Consider the following 21,060-nt stretch of genomic DNA (forward strand, 5'->3'; position numbering starts at 1 on the left):
TTCAAACTCGCAGGCACCATGAAAGTCCATTGAAGTTTGCCTCAAAATCTTGGTGAGATTTACAACCAAAATAAACTTGCACCTAAATCACAGATTTTCTATATTTTATATTCAAGATATTTTGTTCCCCCTGTGCATCAGTTGATTTCAGATTCTCATTTTTAAAACCAGCTTTTAGTTTGATAGAGTGAGAATTTAATGCTTTTATTTGAGTCTAAATCCCTGCCTTTTGCTCGCTTTCTTATGCAATAAGATAATCACTGCGACAACTGCAACAATGCCTGCCTCTTCATCAGTTCAATCAGCAGTGAATCTCAGCTGACGTCATCAACACCTTTTTAACCGTGGGTTTTTTTTCTTGTGTAATAGAATACTGAAGAAAAACTGCAGACTGCTCCTCGATCCATCTGCGTTGACTATCAACTTTGTGCCAGATATATTTATACTTTATGAGCAACAGCGCACAGGTTTGGATCAACATGAAAGTGCATAAAATACTTTTTTTTTTCTTATAAACTGTATATAAGATTCAGAGAGCATATCACAGTATCCCAGCTGTAACATATTCTGCAGTCTGCAGTTTATCACTGACTAAAGCTGCAGCTCTTTTGCTTTTCGCTAATTAGATCACGTCTATTTGAAATGCATATTATTATTATTTTTCTCTCGCCCTGCACATCCAGGATTAGTTTGTTCATCAGCGCCCTGATTGTTCTGTGAAGATAAGCCTCTTTTAAACCAGTTAAAAGGGAGAGAATAAAAAGAATCTTTGGTGTCTGGATGGGTTTGCAACACAGCTTGACAGAGCTAGTTATGTAACTGCCACAGAGCTTAGATGCAATACCGAGGAAAAATAAGGTTTTTCACATTTGAAGGTCAACTAAATTCTTATAAGAATGGCCCTTAAAATGGCCTTGACTGAGTGTTGTGTGCTGATGAAATCTGATTTTTCTTTTTTTTTCCAGCAATGCTTAGTCATTGTTATGGTATTTTCTAAATGTTAGGGACGTGGATTAAAAGAATTTGATTAGGGAAACCAAATGTTCAATGTCAGGGGGAATCGCTAGCATCAGGAAAATAGGAGACATAGACTGCAAATGTTATTTGTGTTATTGCATTGCTGAAATTCATTCAGTTTAGTATCTTAGAATAAAAATATCTAAATGCAAATTTACACATTACATTGGCCACTTTGTGCACAGGCAACATTTGTACATAGAGGTCCCTGGCCTGTGCTGAAGCTATTTTAACCATCTTTTGGAAAGCTTTCTTTTTTTCTGTTCATGGTTGCTTGTGATTTGCATATAGGTCTCAACAATGCATGAAAGAGACTGAAAGAAAAGAGAGCTATAAAAACGCTGCCCTCAAAGAGAAGTCTGGGAATGTTCCCACTGTGCAGAGATAAAAGGCAAACAGACATCTCATATCATCTTTTTTTTTTTTTTATACGTGCACCATTTGTTCCATTACAGGCAAGCAGACTGTCAGAGGAGATCTCCTGGCAGATTCAGCCTTTGAGGTGTTGCGCTGTGCTCTCATTAGGGACATTCTAAGCACTGGGCTTCTTTGAAGTCCTTGAGCTGAGAATGAAATAAATGCAATGGAGATGACGCAGCTACTTCAGTCAAACATTCACAGCATCAGAGCGGAGGACTGATACGCTGCCTTGCACCATCATCTGGATTTCATTCGGAAAAAGGCAATATGACAAAAACAGTAAGAGGAAAATATCATTTTTGGTTCAAAAACACATCCTGCCTCTGCAGCTTTGAAGATGGGTGATCAGTTATGCGTAAATGCTAAAAAATTAATCAGACTTCAAAATTTTATCCTCCTTAATTAAAATATTACCCTCCTTGATTGCTTTGAAATTTACTGCAGTGTAGATGATACAGAACATACATAGGTACATAAATACTTGTGATTAATTATGATTTTATGTAACATTCTTGTTTTGCAGTGTTGTATTCTTGTTTATGTTATTTTCTTTTAGATTCATAAATTTAGAAATTGCAATTGTACCAATCATATGTCACGATTCTATTTCTCATATTATCACATTGATATTTGAGATCGCTCTATTTACTTCATATATATTCATTATTAAGTGGTTACAGTTTAAAAGGGAGGTGCATCTATAAAGCCTCGTACCCAACAAAAGTAAAGCAAACCTGGTGAAACCAATTGTCATAGATGCATTCAGTCCAATGGTGGGTGTACGCTATTCATGTGTACTGTATACTGGGTTTCTTGCATATTTGAAAACAATATTAACCTTTGCTTAATTATGACAATGTGAAGCATCATAATAAGATTATGTGGTCTACTGTGTGGTAGTTGGCCTGTTAGTCACCCTTTATCAATCAATTGGTCCAACAATTGCATCCAGGGGGATTCCATGCTTCTTGCTTTTTTTGTGCATTATAGGCACATTATTGTAAATAAGTTATTTAATTATTTAAATTAAGCTATCCCATACTATTTAATTACTGTCCACTATTAGGCCACAGGAGAGGATTTGTAAATAGCAGTAAATTGATGCAGCTGATGCTAGTAGGTCACATGACAATGACAACATGATAAATGTTGTATGATTACCTTCATACTACACACATTCAAATATATATAGAGAGAGAGAGAAAACATCATTTTTAAAGATCTCCAAGTAACTGCCTATTTAGTCGAAGTACCTGCTCAGAGAGTATGTGAAATCAGACACAGCCGTAGCCAAGTGTGCAACAGCCAGGAGCAGGTTTGTCATCTCTTGATTAAACATTAAGATTAGTTACAATAAATTAACTAATATGTGACCATGGACCACAAAACAAGTCATACGGGTCCATTTTTTGAACAATATTTGGCTAAGATACAACTATTTGAAAATCTGCAAAAATTTGAGACTGCAAAAAATATTGAGAAAATCGCCTTTAAAGTTGTCCAAATGAAGTTCTTAGCGAGTTTTGTTTTAAAACATAAGTTTTTAAACATATCTGGCTATCTTCCTTTCATCGCCAATACTTTGTTGAGCAATGGGTTAATAAGATTGAATGCTATCAATATGTTTCCTATCAAGATGAATGTCTTTCTAATGATTCTTGCAAAATCCATCAAACACTTTGAGCTGGTGTTTCTGACAGCAAGTCATGGGAGCATTAAGGTGGTGCCTTATTAGTAAACACTGACAGTAATGGTCCTTGACTTTGACATGGCTGAGTATGCTAAATTAGGGTATTTTTACTGCAATTTGGCAGCAGAAAAAAGACACACTGTTGCTTAGGGGCTTCATCTAATGCAGGTCGTAATGAATACAAATCGAAATGTGTGGTCCACGGTAAGCATAATTTGGGAGTAGTCCATCAGAAAAGTGCCCTGTCAGTAGAAAAAATAGGCTTAGTATTTATGAAACACTGCAGGTGTAGATACCCCTAATGATACCATCAGTAAGTGAGAAATATGGAAGGAAGTATTGTGTTAGAAAAGTGCAAGTAGGTTGCCTCACTCTCCTGTCTAACTTTTTAAAAAGGGAGGCGGTCTTTAAAGGTGCACTATATAAGATCATTGTCAAAATATAGAAAACAGACTGTGCCACAACTGTTGCATCAGCTAGACAGATATGCTGTGCACAGGATATTTTTTACTATAGAACACATGAAGCAGCACGGTGTTACACTAAATTAGGACAGTCCAGTAACATGCCAGATACTGATGATACCCTTTACTTTTGTTCAGCTGTGTGCAAGTGTACAGCCTTGACCAGTCTTTTAGCAGTGTGTATGATGTAAGACTGGGTGTTTTAGCTTGACAAATGACTGCCCCTTGTGATTCCTCTCACAGCAGCAGCATGCTTTGCCCAGACTGCAATATTGGTAAGAGGCGTGCAGATTGTACTCCTTTGCGAGGTTTTTTGACTCCTGAATCCTTTGATGTTCTGAGGGGAGAAAGATTTGTTTTTCTTCCCTCCCCCTTTCCAGAGTCCTTTCACTGTAGCCACAGCACACTCTGCCTTAGACTGCTGGTAATGTGTGTGAACCCGTACTTTTAAAAAGAGTACAATTGTACTGTGGCCCGTTATCAGACATAACACTATCTGGAATTCTATAGCTGCAGTGACTGTGTTGGCTGTGGTGACTTTGAGACATGCCACTTTATTAGTATACTTTTTTAAACCAAAAAATAGGAAAGTATACTTTCAGTCTTCTTTTTATGTATTTCTTAGAAATGTGCTTTATGTATTACTCAGAAATATACTTAAAATGACATTTAAGTATTTGAGAATTTGAGCTCTACTTGTGCTCTGAGAATCCGTGTTTTCATTGTTATACGCTAGGGGCGCTATTACACATCTTCTGAACAGAATTTCCAAAACACAAGTAAAGAAGAAACCAAAACAGATGCTGCCTTCCACATGTATTTTAACACAATCGTCAGACATAAAACAGCATCAAAATCATAGATATATAAAACTGTGTAACATTACGGAATAAAATTTCGACCCATAAAGAGGTAATAATTACTGTCAAGCTTTGGGGTTGATCAGCATTTTGATTGTCATAAAAAGTCTTTTTTAAGCTTTTTTGTGTAAAATGGTGTTTATTTATTTACTTTTTATATATGAAATTTACCCACAAGTGTTTATAAAAAAAATAATGCATGAAGCTAAAAAAAAAAAGGTTTTTGTTTACAAGCGATACCCTGTTCTTTCTTTTGATGTTTTGTAAGCTCAGGTATTCATATAACAAAATATACACAAATTAATACCTAAATAGGGACATAGTAATATACTTAAAGTATGATGTAAAGTTCACTTAAAGAAAACATACAAGTATATTTGCGATATAAAACTAATAAACTAGTAGTTTACTGAGACTATACTTAAAAGTGAACTAAATATGCATAAAAAATGAATTAGAAAACTATCAGCATACCTATAAGTAACTTTTGTATACTTGCAGTACAAACTAAAAACACAGATGTAAACTAGAAACTGAAAGTTTACTACTGTTATACTTAAAGTATACTTTTATATACTAGAAAGTGGGCCTATTTAGTCCCAAGGAGTACTGAAATAGTGCACTCAAAAGCATACTACTATTATACTGATATTTGTATACTTACTACATAAAGTATACTAAAAAATATACTTCAAATTTACTTAAGTATACCTAATAAAATAAACCTGAAGTATACTTCTTTTTGGTAAGGGGTAGCATGAAAAATAATCCTCAACAAGTAGATATGGATTATTCCCCTAGAGAAACAAGTCTGTGCACACTTGTTGCCATTGTCTTTCTGGCATTGCAGTGGTCAACAACTCCTCTCTGCTCTCTGCCCTACACTGTCAAAATGTGCTGCAGTTTCCCACAAGGTTAGTCCTGACCACCAGACAAACTGACAGTCACAATCCCTGGGATTGACAATACTTTGGTGTCCTTAGTGTATACTTTGGGGGATTTCTTGCCTTGCGGTGGGAAATCATAATCTCTTTGGCCCCTGAGCAACAGGTCTCCAGCCACGGAAAGGTCTTCTGTTTCAGGCCAGTCTGGATGAGTTTAGCCTTCTGATTCTTATCACATTAAACCTTGCTTCTGTAGCTGGATAGCTTTTAATTGCAGCATTCACAAACACTTTAACATACTCTCATTATCCCTTTCTGCTTCTGTGAATATGTGCTTCACATGAGCTCTTGAATGAGCTCCGAATTGTGTACCCAGTACATGCTTGTCGAAAGTGAATTTCAGTCAAAACCGCAGCATTTGTGGTGGAAGATCATCAAGTGTTTTGGTGCACAGCAGTGGCTTGTGATCCATCTCCAGATAATACTTGAGACATAGGAGGCAAATTGACAGACCTTCACATGCCCACATGTCTGCTGGGGCCTCCTTCCCAAACGTCTCTTTGAGAAATTGGCTGCTGGTAATTAACACCAGCAACAAACATTTCCTGGTGGACCTAAGAAATCAAACCCACAACCTTTGTGTTACAAGTCAAGCTCTTTAACCATTTGGACACAACTGACAATGGAGTTTATCAGTAACCTGAGTACTGTGTGTGCCTGTCCTGCAACTGGTCTTACTTGTCAAACCCACTTATTTAGACAAGTCATATTAATTTAGAGCTGGATCTTGTCTTGGGACTTGGGCACTGCAACCATCCTGATACACCTAAGGGTGGGTTGAGTCACCTTGGAAATCAACCCCATGTCCTCCACACATTTCAGCTCCACTCACACCTTGGCGTTTGTATGTCCTCCTGTTGTGTTTCTGTGTGGAATGTGCTGTATCAGTGTGAAGACGTCTATTGTAAGAAGACCTAATAGTGGTCTAATCTTGCAACTTAGTATGAATGCTTAACTGTCCTTTAAATTGTCGTTTAAATCCAGTCTACGATCCCCTGGCCCAAAACAGCTTGAGAGCCGAAGAGCCCTTTCATTTATGGTGGAAATGCTGCTGCTTGGAAATACAGAAACAGCAGCTCCTGTGTCCAACAGTTTTTTCCTCCATTCAGTCAAAGGTACCCTACCAGTAAAACATTTGGGCACACTTGACTGACTGATCTTAAAATTTAAAAACAAAACATGGTGACTGTTGTTCAGCATCAACCAAGGATACCCCTTGGTTAATAGAATGAAGTTGGTTAATAGAATGCCCAGACTGTGCTGGGCTGTAATCTATAAACAAAATAGATGTTTTTAACGAAAACTGTAATAATGAGTTAGTAGGTGTGTGCATTTGTTCATAATATGAAATTTTGTTTTGTCCGCAGGAGATTATGTGGTTCTTACCGTCTTCTTTGACTTAAGCAGAAGAATGGGTTATTTCACCATCCAGACATATATTCCTTGTACCTTGATTGTTGTTCTATCCTGGGTTTCATTTTGGATCAACAAGGATGCCGTGCCAGCCAGAACTTCTTTAGGTAAGACATTTTGTTTACATTCTACATGATAAACCAACTTTGTTTTGTGACAGTATCCCTATTTTCCTAAACATTTTTCTATCTTTTTATATACAGTAAATCTAAATGTCCTTAAAATTTACTTGAGAATAAAAATAATATGTAAAACTAAAAACAATAATTAAGAGAATTTATCTTGAATTTATTTTTATCTTTTATCTTACTCCAGTGGAAAATTGTTTACCTTGTCTTACCTATAAAACCACTTGTCTAGCTTTAGCTTTCCTGTAGTGACTCCTGACCTTTTACCTTTTACCATTGAGAATCCTAAATTATATGCTATGCTGAAACAAAAACATACCTACCTATTCAGGCAAGTAAGCATTCCTGGAGAGGTAGTCTGCTACTGCCATCTGTTCCCCCATCTTGTGGCCCAGCTTGAACTGAAAGAGCTGTAGTGCCAAATACCAACAGGTGATTAACTCATTGGTGTCCTGCATATGCAGGGTGTGGCCTAAGAATTCTGTCTATGAGGCGCTAAGGTGGTTGGTGTCGGTGCCCTGAAGATTCCAAAGAAAGGTTGCCTTGAGTTTGAACAGGGGCAATAAGGAGACATACCAACACTCCAGGGTTCATTTTAAATTGCTCAATTTAAATAGCTAGGTAAATAGCCTCTTATCTGTTTGTCTAACCTCATAATCGAGATCCCTGACTCATCTTGGGACTTCAAGAGTCCTTGCCAGAAGGCAAATTTAGAACTCATGGTGGGGGCAACACAAGCAGTTATTATAAAGCCAGTTTTGTCATTCTTGTGCGTGGAGAAAATGGGTGACGTTTCCTCAACTCAATGGCCTGGAATCACCGCTGCTGTTGCTCTTGGGTGTGGACCACACAGGACGACCTGCTTGATGTTCGTAATCCAGAAGGTTCTACGTAGGTAGCAGTTGAGATGCTACTTGGGTTTCTCTGACTCTGGTATATCTTGTGGACCCATTTGGTGAGTGGCACATAGGGGACAATGGACTCTTTGTCCACAACCATGCCTCTGTGATTCATCATGCTTTACAACATCTGCCAATCCTCCCACTAGGCACAGAGGAGTTTAAGTGGGCCAGATCTTGGGTTTCATAGTGCCTAGTGAATTGTCCATCTCAGCAAGGGGCGAGGACTCTTTTACTTCTGGGTTTCAGCTCCACTGTAGCAAGTTTAGAGTTGTGGAAAAGAGAAGGTCAGAGGCCTAGGAAGTGGAGTCTTCATCCTCAGATTGTGAGCCTGAACACAAGCTCACAATGCAGATGTGGATATGTTCACTCTAGATGACTCAGTGTCCTGGTTTTCACCTCCAGCACTGCTGGGCTCAGATGCACTAGCACAGGAGTTGCCCAAAGCCAAGTTGTATGCCTTTACGCCAGTGAGCCTCCACCCAGAAGCCCTTTGAAGAGTCCAGCAGGATAAGGTGTGCCTCCAGCTGGTGGCTCCATTTTGAACATCTCAAGACTTGTGTCAATTCTGGAGGAACCCTCTTTGGGAACTTCCCTTCAGGATAAATCTGCTTCCTCTGGCCCAATACAGGTTTTGGCACTATTCTGACTCTTAAGTGATTATATTGGCCTTGTCATTGTTCACTGGGAATTAAAAGCCAAACCACAAACAAGTACTAGCTATGTAAAAGAAAAATAACCTTAGTAATCCATATGCAACAGACATTGAAATCTCCATGTTCTTAACTGTGTATTATTTACTTTGTTCCCCAGGAATCACAACTGTGCTTACCATGACCACTTTGAGTACCATTGCTAGGAAGTCCTTACCCAAAGTGTCGTACGTCACGGCTATGGACCTCTTTGTATCGGTGTGCTTCATCTTTGTTTTCGCCGCTTTGATTGAGTACGGAACACTCCACTACTTTGTGAGCAACCGCAAGCCCAGCAAAAACAAAGACAAGAAGAAGAAAAATCCTGTGAGTACACTTCCTAAAACAATTCACATTATCAAAGTGTATTAACTACTAGTATTTTAAAGATTAGCCTATGTGAGAACTAGAATTGTTAGGTTTTTTAGGGTCAGGGATTATTTGCTATCTTTTAAGTCTATCCAAGGTTAAGTACTCCATATAATTACACTCTTCCACAAGTTAGTAAGCTGCCTAGCCAGCATTGCTAGGCTTAGTGTGCTCCCAATGTGAAGATGATACCTCTCTTTGGTGAAATTCTAAGGCAGCCTCACTTCTGGACAGGACAATCCCAGAAACGATTACTTTGAGTTCAGTGTAGAGACAAAAATGGTAGTGTAAATATTTATAAATGTACCAGTCAAAAGTTAGATGAAAAAATATTTTAAAAATTTGTTTAAATTTGTAAAATTAGTTTTGGAGTGAAATAAATCTGCCCCAAAAGCTGGCTTGTGTTCAGCAGGCATGTGAATTACATGTGCTTACTACAGTTTTGTGTTGTTAGCTTAGCAATTAAGGCTTTATTGTTAACTCTGTAGGAATCCACTTTGTGTGCTCGATGAGTCTTGTGTGCTTCATGATCGTTAGTTGTTCTCCATGAAGAGCATTTCTAATCAGTCACTAATGAGTTTCCATTACGCCTGTGTAGGCGGTATACAGTGAAACAGCTCACTAGGTTTTGGAACATAGTGTACATGCTAGAACCTTTTTTGTGGTCAGATTTGCCAACGTGGACCACCTCTGTCAAACAGTGTCACTGAGCAGTGATGTCCTTAATCTGAATCATTTCAGCAGCAGGTTTGAAGTGCAGCCTTAGATTTTCATCTCAGCATGGTGCTCATATCCGCAGCTTGAGGAGGGCTGATCTCAGCAAATGGGGTCGTTCCACTTTCCGATGATTAAAGGGGTGCCAGAAATGTCTTATTTGATTTTGGGGGTTTAAAATGTCAGGCAGATTAATGAGTAATGATTTTCAAACCACATTCGACAGTTTGCTTCCCAGTCAAAGGCACGCTCTGAAGTAGAACTCTTCAAATAAAATGGCAAGAAGCTTTTGCTGAAGAAGCGTTTTGATCTCTGTGGAGTTGAAGAGCACCAGTCACAAGTCCCTTAGATGATTATGCTCTTCTTTTGTTCTTTGGTAAAAAATTGTTTGCTACACACATGCCCTTATAAGATTAGAGATTGGTACTTTAAGTAGGTAATCAAATGTCAGTTTCCGAGCTGTAAAATCTGACAGGATGAGCCATGTTTTTGAAGGATGTGTTCTCCTTAGGAATGAGCAGTCATTCTATTCTGTATTTGACGACATGCTGTGAACCTGTTAATATATGCTGCCTTGCACCGCCTTCCTCTGTGTCTCTGTATATGTGTGAGGTTGCAGTAATTTGTTCTCTTTCCACTTTCAGAGTCTTTTTTTGCATTATACCGTATGTCTGTTTTATGTTTTCTGTTGTTGTTGGTTTGTTTGTACTTGTTTGTTTTCTTCTTTTCAATTTCTAATATTTTTTTGTTTCCTGTGTGGACAAAAGCTCCTGCGGCTCTTTTCCTCAAAGGTATATTGCTCATGAAAAGTTTACTAATCATGCATGTTTCTGCATTCTGTGCAACCACACTGCTCTTGTGTCTGGTCTTTAGACTCACTGCACTAACATCTAGAAAGTTAAGCACTGTGCCGTGAAAGGCAGTGGGGCCAGCACACAGACTCTTATTTTACTTTAATGCAATAAAACAACAGCAATGGCTGAGATACTTGCATCATTCTTTTAATTAAAAAGCGTCCGCCTTTCTCCTTCTCTGCGTGTTTGTATATGAGGCTTTAAACCTGACAGAAATAGTCAGCAGAGCCTTAACAGCTTGAAATAGACAACCACACTGATTAGCTTAATCCCAATTAAAGAGCATGAGCCTGATGGCTTTGGCAGATTTAGCCATAGTTATCTTTCAAAAGTCAATGTGCGTGAGGGCACAGGCCTACATTTAGCTTCTATTAAGGATTAAAAGATAGTTCTCAAGAATTTGGAAAAGAGGAAATTAGATCAATATGTAATTTAGCATACCAGATTATACCAGTGGTTCTCAGCTAGTTTTGCTTCAGGACCTCAATTTTACAATGGGTCCGATTCGTAACTTGACCAATTTTTTTATATTTTTACACAAATTTGGTCAAATTCACAATTGCATATGTGAGTATGCACATGAATTTGTTCTTTGTTCTAGTAATGAATTTGTAGTAGGCTGTTCAAAATCAGATTATTATTTTGCACAAAACCCCCCGAAAAGTATTTTCAAACAAACGGAAGATTGGATATGATTATGTAGTTGTTGTTTTTTAGATGATGTCCCTAGTAAAAAAGTACTATATTCAAAATACATTTATTTCGTGCTAAGTACAGTTCAAATATAAAAATTACAGTATAAAGAAACTTTATTTGTAATACTACTTGTGCACAATGCACATTCCTTAATATTAAGCCTAAAATGTGTTAATTAATGTCATTGTTAATGAAGATTGTATGATCTTTAAATGCAAGATATTTAAAGTGCTTGCAATAGTCCCACTTTAGCACAAGTATATCTTTAGTTGGACTTCAGCTCTACTTCCGAACAATTAAAGTGCATTAAGCACAAAATTAGTTGTTTCAATTTAGCACACTTTAAGTATACCATTTAGTATATACTGAAAGTACAATTGCAGGGTATTTTTATTAAGTACATAAATATATAAATGTATTTGTAGCATACTTAGCATGAAATAAATGTATTTTAGTGTATTTATTTATCAGATGTACAACCTATTTGGGGTTGCAGCCCACCAGTTGAGAACCACAGTTAAAAAAAAAAAAATCATAAACTTAGATGAATAATGTAAGACAGGAGAGGCACTTTCTCTTTGAAGGTTGTCGTATTTCATTCAGTTAAAGCTGCGAATTCCACTGTATTTGTTTCTTTCCACATGGCAGGCTATTTGTGCTCTTGTGCTTTCCAAACGCTTCTGCGAAACCCTTTGAGAAGCGAGTCACATGACCCGTTTCCGCACAGCCTCAGGTGGCTCTGTCCTAAATGCTACATAATGTGCACCCAGAGAAGCCAGCGTGAACAGCTGGTTGTGCTTCGTTTTTCAAAGGGATTTGAAGCCCCCTTCCAGTGTTGGGCAAAATGATTGTGAATCCAGAAATGTGGATATGTCCCAATGATCCTATTTCTCTTGGTTTTAATGGGAAATATTTACATGCAGGTCTTGTGTATTTCAAGTGTCTATTTAAACTCATATTTCAGGACTGTAACTGGCCAAGATACAAGACTGAAAGTATATGTATATGTTGACACATAGTACCATGCTAGACAGAGCCATGTGGTCTCACATGGGAAACGTTGCTGTAAATGATGCAGTTATGCTTTTTATTTTTATTTTTGCATGATACATATATACTAGTGTAAAACAATCATTGCACAACCATATAAAACACAGACAGATAAATGTGCAATGAACAGCCATAATACATACACTGCCATTCAAAAGCTTGAAAATTTTAATGTTTTTTTTTAAAGAAGTTTCTTATGCTCATCAAGGCTATGAAAGAAATGTTATATTGTGAAACATTATTATGATGTCAAACAATGTTTTTCTGTATTAAAATACATTAAAATGTAATTTATATCTGTAATTAAAGTTGAATTTTCAGTCATCTTTCAGAAATCATTCTAATATGCTGATTTATTATCAGTGTTGGAAACAGTTGTGCTGCTTAATATTTTTTGGAACCTCTGATACTTTTTTCAGGACTCTTTGATTAATGGAAGGTTAAAAAGAACAGCATTTATTTAAAATAGAAAGTGTTCAAAAGTTTGGGGTCAGTCATTTTTATTCCTAATTTTTTAAAGAAATTAATACTTTTATTCACCAAGGATGAGTTAAATTAATAAAAATTGTTTAAAAATATGTATCTTTTGAATAAACGCTGTCAACTTGCTATTCATCAAAGAATCCTGAAGAAAAAAACCACAGGTTGCAAAAAAATATTTGGCAGCACAACCATTTCCAACATTGATAATTCTAATAATAAATCAGCATATGTGACCCTGGACCACAAAACCAGTCATAAGTGTAAATTTGTCGGAATTCAGATTCTTACGTCATATGAAAGCTGAGTAAATAAGCTTTCAATTGATATATTGTTTGTTAAAATAGGACAATGTTTGGCCGAGAGACAACTATTTGAAAACCTGCAATCTGAGGGTGCAAAAAAATCTAAATATTGAGAAAATCGCCTCAAAAGTTGTCCAAATGAAGTTCTTAGCAATGCATATTACTAATCAAAAATCAAGTTTTTATATATTTATGGTAGAAAATTTACAAAATATCTTCATGGAACATGATCTTTACTTAATACCCTAATGATTTTTGGCATAAAAGAAAAATCTATAATTTTGACCCATTCAATGTATTTTTGGCTATTGCTACAAATATACCCCAGCGACTTAAGACTGGTTTTGTGGTCCAGGGTCACATATTAGAATGATTTCTGAAGGATCACCTAACACTTAAGACTGGAGTATCAGCTTTGCATCACAGGAATAAATGATATTTCAAAGTATATTAAAATAAAAAACATTTTATGTTGTAATAACATTTTGCAATATTATTTTTTTTTCTGTATTTTTAATCAAATAAATGCAGCCTTGATGAGCATAAGAGACTTCTTTAAAAAACATTACAAGTCTTACTGATCCCAAACGTTTGAGTGGTAGTGTATGTAATGTATTTACGTAATAAAGCAAGAAGTCTGTTTTACAGCCAGCTATTGCAGTTGCATATCATTTAATGCATTCTACCTGCAATATTAGGTGCAGTGTACCCACTAACAGACGTTTGAGCGCAGCCCCCGGTCGAGATGTCCTGTGTCTCTGATGCGACCCTAACTGATTATGTGTTCTCTTCTAAAAGCAGGCCCCCACTGTGGACATTCGCCCGCGCTCAGCCACCGCCATCCAGATGAACAACGCCACCCACATGCAGGAGCGGGACGAGGAGTACGGCTACGAGTGTCTGGACGGGAAGGACTGCACCAGCTTCTTCTGCTGCTTTGAGGACTGTCGCTCAGGAGCGTGGCGACACGGCCGTTTGCACATCCGTGTCGCTAAGATAGACTCTTACGCGCGCATTTTCTTTCCTACCGCGTTTGGTCTATTCAACGTAGTTTACTGGTTTTCCTATCTCTATCTTTAAAATGTTTAAAAAACAAACAAAAAAAATAGGCTGGCCTTATTTTATGTTACAGATTCCAGCAAGACCCTTTCTTGGAAACGTGAACCCACTGAAAACATTTAAGTTGCGTTGTGTTGTTGTTGTTTTTCCAGTCTGTTATTTTATTTTTATTTATTTGTGCATTTATGTATTATGTGAATTGTTGGTTTGTCTATGTTTACATCTTTTTCTAGAAAGTATATCTTGTGCATAAAGCAAACGTTGTAGCAAAAAAAAAGAAAAAGAAAAAAAAGCAGAAGGGGCAGTCAGTAAAAACCTGCATCTGTAAGATCATTTCCAGAACCGTGTAGAGCAAAAAGCAGAAGATCCGAGTGCTGCATGCCTACATGTCCTTTTAGCCCCTAAAGAGTAAGCACTAAAGAGATTTCGGGAACCTTCTCAAATGCATGGCTGTCAGGCCTATGTGAGGTAAAAGCAATCAATCAAATATGAACTGATGTGTCAGAGAATTTGTTTGTATCTGCTCTCATTTGCTCTTATTATTTGTCATTCTAAAGCGCAGATGTACAAATTGAAGTGTTTCTATGCCATTTGTAACCCTGCAGTTTTTCACGTGTGGTCACGGCTGGTCAAACGTACGGTCGCCTGTACAAATGTTGTAAATAGATGAAAACTGTATAATGTAGTGATATACATCATACTGCATGCACCTTTTAGGCCAAAAATGAGCAAAAGTCTTCTACTGACATCATTTAACAAAAGGCAAAAAAGGGTCAGGAAAGCTTCAGGCTACATTTTACATCATTTCTTGCAATTACTGGATGTCAGTCATTTATACAGTAAATGCACAATGATATTGTTACATGTAAAAAATAAGTACTGTATTCAATTTTTCACATCATTTTGGAAATCAGTATGAGCCTCCTTTACATTCTTGCATATATACCCACAGATTAAGTAATAACCAGAAGGACCAGTTAGTCCTGCTCATCTTTCAGTTTTAACTGAAAGTTGCCGGGGTGAGTGTTCTGACATACTCAAATTTGACCATATTTTATTATTGTTCTCATTATTTTTTTTTGATGGTATAAAACAAAAAGGTTTTGTTTACCAGCACCGTCTTAGATTTTGCAGAAACATGGAATGTTGTCAAACTAAATGTCTATATGCTTTTTAATTTTTTTGTTCATGTATTATGTTGTAATAATAAATTGGGCTCAAACGTAGGAGGAGGGTCACCATTGCACTCTATGCTATACATTTATACATTAAGTCCTTTCAGTGAATTTAGTAAATAATCTGTAGATGGATATGTTAATGTGTGTGTTACTCAGCTTCAGTTTTGTTGCATTTAGCAAATGACATGCATGCATGTAGTATCTATTCTCTTCAGAGCATTGACATGCATACATGGGAAACATATTACAAGCTATCATTAATAAAATGTAACATATGCAAGCACAACCAACTTTCTATTTAATTGAACCAATCTCACCCCAGGTTAAATAACTATGCTCGTAAATATATTATTATATTTGGTGTCGGTTATCGCTGCTCTAGCGTTGTCACCGAAAAAAAAAAAAGAGTAAAAAGCACCAAAACAAATGCAACTAAAACACTGTGGACAAAACTTGTGCCAAAGTGTGAAGGTTTAATCAGACGTTTAAAACGTTTTGTTCTCCACTGCTGCAGTTCAAATCAATATTTTAGTTTTTTCTTCCAAAAAAGTGCTTAGTAGCAAAATATCTCTGGTCACATCAGTAATACATAATCTAGAGCAGTACAGAGTTTGATTTCCAATCCCTATGCATTAACCTTCCAGCCGGACAAACCAGCATACAGTACGGTTTTGCATTTTGTGGCTATGTATGCATCTTGATATTTTTGCATCATACAAGTGAGCATGGTTAATTTTTGATTAGTTTATACTCGTATTGAAATTAGATGTCAACTAGATGATATCAACTCTATCTATCAGCCCTTTGTAGAATTAGTTTGCTGTTTGTGTGCCACCTTCACTATAATAATCACATTTGTGGAACGAAGCTCAGTTTGTTTCTTTTCTTTTTTTTTTTTTTTTTGAGTATTTACTCTGGATGTCGGCCCTGAAAATCAACAGCCACACCCCAGAGATATCACCTAGCCATGAATAACGTACTGTTTATTATTTACTGTAGGATGAGATGGATGTGGTACAGTAGCAATAGAAACTGTGTGAATGTAGATCGTTTTAGTGCCAAACTATGAACCATTTTGCATTCTATCATCTAAATAGCTTATTTCAGCAAGCTGCCTGTTTTTACAGCTGACGGAAATGCTTTATCCATGTAATTATTTTTTTTATGAAACACTGGATACGGTTATAGTAAATTGGACATAGTACTAATGTAACATAGAATTACCAGTTCCATGTCAAGTGCAACCTTAAGTGAAGTTAAAAGCCCTTTTATCAGCATTGTATTAAAATACCCAATCAAATACATCCAATCAGTGCTATTAATGTCAGAAGGCTATAGTATTATGCCAGAAATAAAGTCTCACTATAAGTCTCGCTATAGATTTTTATAAAGCTAACTAGCACTTTTTTTTGTTCTCACTATTGCTTTATGCTGTTTTGTTTTTAATGAAGGGTTATTAAAAGGTGTATTACAATATTACCTTGCATCAAGAGGAGCCTGTTTAGGAAAATGAATGAACAACTATTTACTACAAAACTTATGATGAAAATCATGACATAAACATGACAATTTAGATTTTAGTTCACTGCAAAAAATGCTTTTCTTGCTATTTTTTGCACTTGTTTCCAGCCAAAATATCTTAAACTTCTTAAATCAAGAAGATTTTCTAGAATAACTGTCATTTTCAGAAAAACAAAAGTCAAAATTAAGTGAGTTTTTGCTTAGAACTAGCTAAATAATCTGCCAATGGGGTAAGCAAAACAAATCTTATTTCAAACAGAAAACAAGATTATTTTTCTTACCCTATTGGCAGATTATTTTGCTTGTTTCAATCAAAAACACACTTAATTTTGACCTAGTTTTTTCAGAAAACTAGAAAATTCTTCTTGATTTAAGAATTTTTTGCCTGGAAACAAGACAAAAAAAAAATCTAAGTAAGAAAAGCATTTGTGCAGTGCTTAAACTCTACAAACTTAGATTTGGATTAAAACAAACTTTTTTTGAAGGTTCAGAGCATCACAAATCATGTTCAAGACATTTTCTGCACTTTCTGGCAATTGGGTTTTGTGTGTTTTAATGAAATCTTTTCTGCATTTGGTTGCTTATTGACATTACTGACATGCCTCCTACATTTAAATCTTTTTCTTTATCAGAATTGTAGTCTTGTTTCCAGGTAAAAAGAGATTTATTTGAGAAGCAAAATTGTTTAAGAAAATATGACTTGTTTCTGAAGAATATATCTTGATTTTAACCCCTTTTTTCCCTTGTGTAAACCTCAATGGAGATTGTTATATTCATGCTTAAAACAATGAAAACATTGAGTTTTATTACATTATGCAATTTTGTTTCTCAAGTAAATTTACCTTGTCCTTAATTTGATCTAATGTGGTATCTTTTTCTTTAATCTTGTTTGTTAAGTACAATAACTGTAAAAATATGTGAGCTTTATTGCTAATTGTATCTTCCAAACATCATCTAAATTGTTCAAAGGTTTTCTATTGTATAATTTCACTTAAGCAGCAGTTGATTGTTTGGGTTTGCACAAAAACACATTCGTATGGATAAAGCATTGTTCAAGATGTCCCATCCTCAATGATATTTTGATTTTTTTTTTTTTACTCGATTGCACAAATATAACCATATGTATAAATGGATAAATCTCACAAACTGAAAGTGTTTTAGTAACAAATACGACATTTGTGAAGAGCACTTGTAAATAATAAATATTGTTACATACTTTATTGCCTGTGGGAAACACTAAATCATTTACCATGCTTCTATAGCAGTAAAGACAAGCTGCAAAAAAGATTGAAAATAAGCTCTCAGCTGTTCAGCATATCTATATATTTATTGAGTAGTGTACTACGAGGACACTGATGATTTCATGTAAGGGTTTGCATTATATACTTATATGTACTGAAATCCTTTTCATAAAGGAAAAGCACAGAGCTGTGGAATTTTTCAATAAAATATTGCATTTATAAGGTGTATGGATATATTTCTTAAATGAGATTATTGTGACTATATGCCACTAAAATATTTATAATGGTGCAAATTAACAAAACATTCCTAGTGTGTAAATAAGGCACATTATGGAATGCACAAGATTCACAGATGTCAACTTTATTTTTTCTGACACCCATGGAAAGCAGGGGAAAGATATTTAAATTTAAGAGAGACATTGGTGATTGTAGTCAGATCATTTGTGTGTAAATAAATGCAGTGTTGAGTAAATAACTAAAGAATTGCTTGCTGTTACTGAAAAATAATCTAATAGTATTTTGACATAAAAATACAAAAATTCAATACATAAGACAAAAATAGGAAAGTATACATCTTCTTTACAGAATTTCCAAAACACAAGTGAAGAAGAAACCGAAACAACAGATGCTTCCACATGTAATCTAACACAATCGTCAGACATAAAACCATAGATATGGAAAACTGTGTAACGTTATGGAATAAAATGTCGACCCATGAAGAGGTAATAATGTCTGTCAAGCTTTGGGGTGTTGATCGACTCCATCTACATTTTGATTATCATCAATAGTCTTTTTTTACCTTTTTTTTTTTCAAAACATTATTTATTTATTTTTATGAAACTTACCCACATTGAAGTGTTTGTAAAAAAAGAATGCATGAACCTAGAAAAAAATGTTTACAAGCAGATCCCCTGTTTTTTCTTTTGATGTTTTGTATGTTCAGATATTCATATAACAAAATATATACAAATTAATACATAAATAGGGACATAGTAGTATACTTAAAGTATAATGTACAGTTAAGTTAAAGAAAACTTACGAGTATACTTGCAGTATAAAACTACTAAACTAGTAGTTTACTGAGACTATACTTCAACGTGCACTAAAAATGCATACAAAAGTATTTAATTAGTCAACTATCAGTATACCTATAAATTCACTTTTAGTATACTTGCAGTACAAACTGAAAACATAGATGTGAACTAGTTGAGTACTCAAAGTTCACTACTGTTATACTTTAAGTATACTTAAAAGTATACTTTTATATACTAGAAAGTGGGGCAATTTAGTCCCAAGGAGTACTGAAATAGTACACTTAAAAGTATACTACTAGTACACTAATATTTGTATACTTACTACATAAAGTATACTTCAAAGTATACTTGAACATTACTTAAGTACATGGGCGTCGCTAGACCCTTTTTCCTGGAGCATGTGCCCCAGTAAAAATCTGCTGTGCCCCAGTAAAATCTCATGTTTGAGTTATAATTTACTTTGATAATCCCGAAATAAAGACATTAGTCTATATGCAACAACTGCATTAATGCTTCTAAAAGCAACGCAGTTTAACCACAGACAAACTGGCCCATGCACACAGATATCCATGCCCACGCGTCTGTGTATTTAACTGCAATGCGCACGTCGCGCAGCCCTTCAAGCAGAAGTGTCAGCATGCAAAAAATGACGAAACCAGTGCTCGAATGCGGCCTGATACGCACCTGTAAGCCGCACTGCATTAATTGCCTTAAAAATTTTGAGAATCTTTATGTGAAGTATGATAAAGATGCTTAAATAAATATCTTCATAAAGCATTAATGTACACATTTACTTACAGTGCTTGTTGCAGTGTAGGAATGGGTTACACAAGTTTGTTTAGTTAATTGTGTTGTACGTGCAATGGCTTTCAAAAAAGAAAAGTGATATGAGTAATGGGGGGCCTGTGCCCCCGTAGAGATTAAGGTCTAGCAACGCTCCCTGCTTAAGTATACTTAATAAAATAAACTTGAAGTATACTTCTTTTTAGTAAGAGACACTTTAATCACCAAGCAAGTGAAGGGCAAAAACTCCTTTGCAACATCCTAAAAAACAACCAGGGGTGCATTTCCCAAATGCGACTGTTGTTCAATGGAACTTGCGATCATAGTTGCCTAAAAATGCTTTAGGAAAACGCATCCCAGAATAGCAACCACATAGCAATTCATCTGTCTATCTGAGAGACTGCATGGCCTTGAAAACTTTCAAATGTTGAGCTTTTGAAATGACTTCAAACCTAACACATTCAAAGTCAAATGCGAACTTTGAAAGTAAAATCACTAAGAACTAGTTTGAAGACATTCAGTTACGATTTTACTGTAAATGGAAGGACTGGAGGACGGGAGCGTATCCCGAGGCCGTCGATAGACATCATGTTTCAGCATGTCTTCTTTAGATGATTGAAACCATGACTTCTGGGCACAACTGCAGAAATTGCCCAGAAACACATTCTCAAGGAACAGACACAACAAGACAAATTCTATAACCGGAGGGTCAGAGGTTCACCTTTAGCAACCTTCAGTGGGAAATAGAGTTTTAATGGCCAACCGTGAAGAGAGAGACATAAAGAAAGTCATTTTTAGGTCAACTGTACCTTTAAGAGTATCCCGACTGGCGGAGAGAGAGTTGTGTGTGTGAACCTGCTGTTTCCAGTCAATGTCTTGTCAGAATTTTAAGTAAGTCCACTTTGGTCATGTTTGTCCCAGTTTCTATAAAGGAAAAGTGAGCAACTTTCCCACCTGATATCTAAAAGTCAATCTTTACACTGCAAAAACAGGCTTATCCTACTTAGTATATTTGTCTTTTTTTAGTCAAAATATCTATACCTTTTTTTTTTTTTGCAGTATACACATAGTTACACGTACACTGCCACTCAAAAGTTTGGGATCAGTAAGATTTTTAATGCTTTTTAAAGGAGACTTTTCTGCTCATCAATTTAATTTGTTTGATTAAAAATACAGAAAAAAAATGTAATATTGTAAAATGTTAATGCAATTTAAAATAGTGGTTTTCTATTTTAATATACTTTAAAAT

The 21,060-nt window shown here is 35.8% G+C and overlaps 1 protein-coding gene across 4 annotated transcripts in view; it reads left to right on the forward strand.

Moving 5' to 3' along the window:
• Positions 1 to 18,216, forward strand: part of gabrg2 (gamma-aminobutyric acid type A receptor subunit gamma2) — a 73,454-nt gene extending 55,238 nt beyond the window's left edge. Inside the window, exons 7-10 of one of the 4 annotated variants that reach the window (XM_073824103.1) lie at positions 6,763 to 6,915; positions 8,649 to 8,854; positions 10,378 to 10,401; positions 13,794 to 18,216. In XM_073824103.1, the coding sequence (XP_073680204.1) occupies positions 6,763 to 6,915; positions 8,649 to 8,854; positions 10,378 to 10,401; positions 13,794 to 14,075 (665 nt within the window). In that variant the 3' untranslated portion in view covers positions 14,076 to 18,216. The remainder of the gene's footprint in view (positions 1 to 6,762; positions 6,916 to 8,648; positions 8,855 to 10,377; positions 10,402 to 13,793) is intronic. The other 3 variants (XM_073824104.1, XM_073824105.1, XM_073824106.1) reach the window with 3 other exon arrangements.
• Positions 18,217 to 21,060: the final 2,844 nt, after the last annotated feature.

Source organism: Garra rufa, chromosome 19 (genome assembly GCF_049309525.1).
Source record: "Garra rufa chromosome 19, GarRuf1.0, whole genome shotgun sequence".
Lineage (NCBI taxonomy): Eukaryota > Metazoa > Chordata > Actinopteri > Cypriniformes > Cyprinidae > Garra > Garra rufa.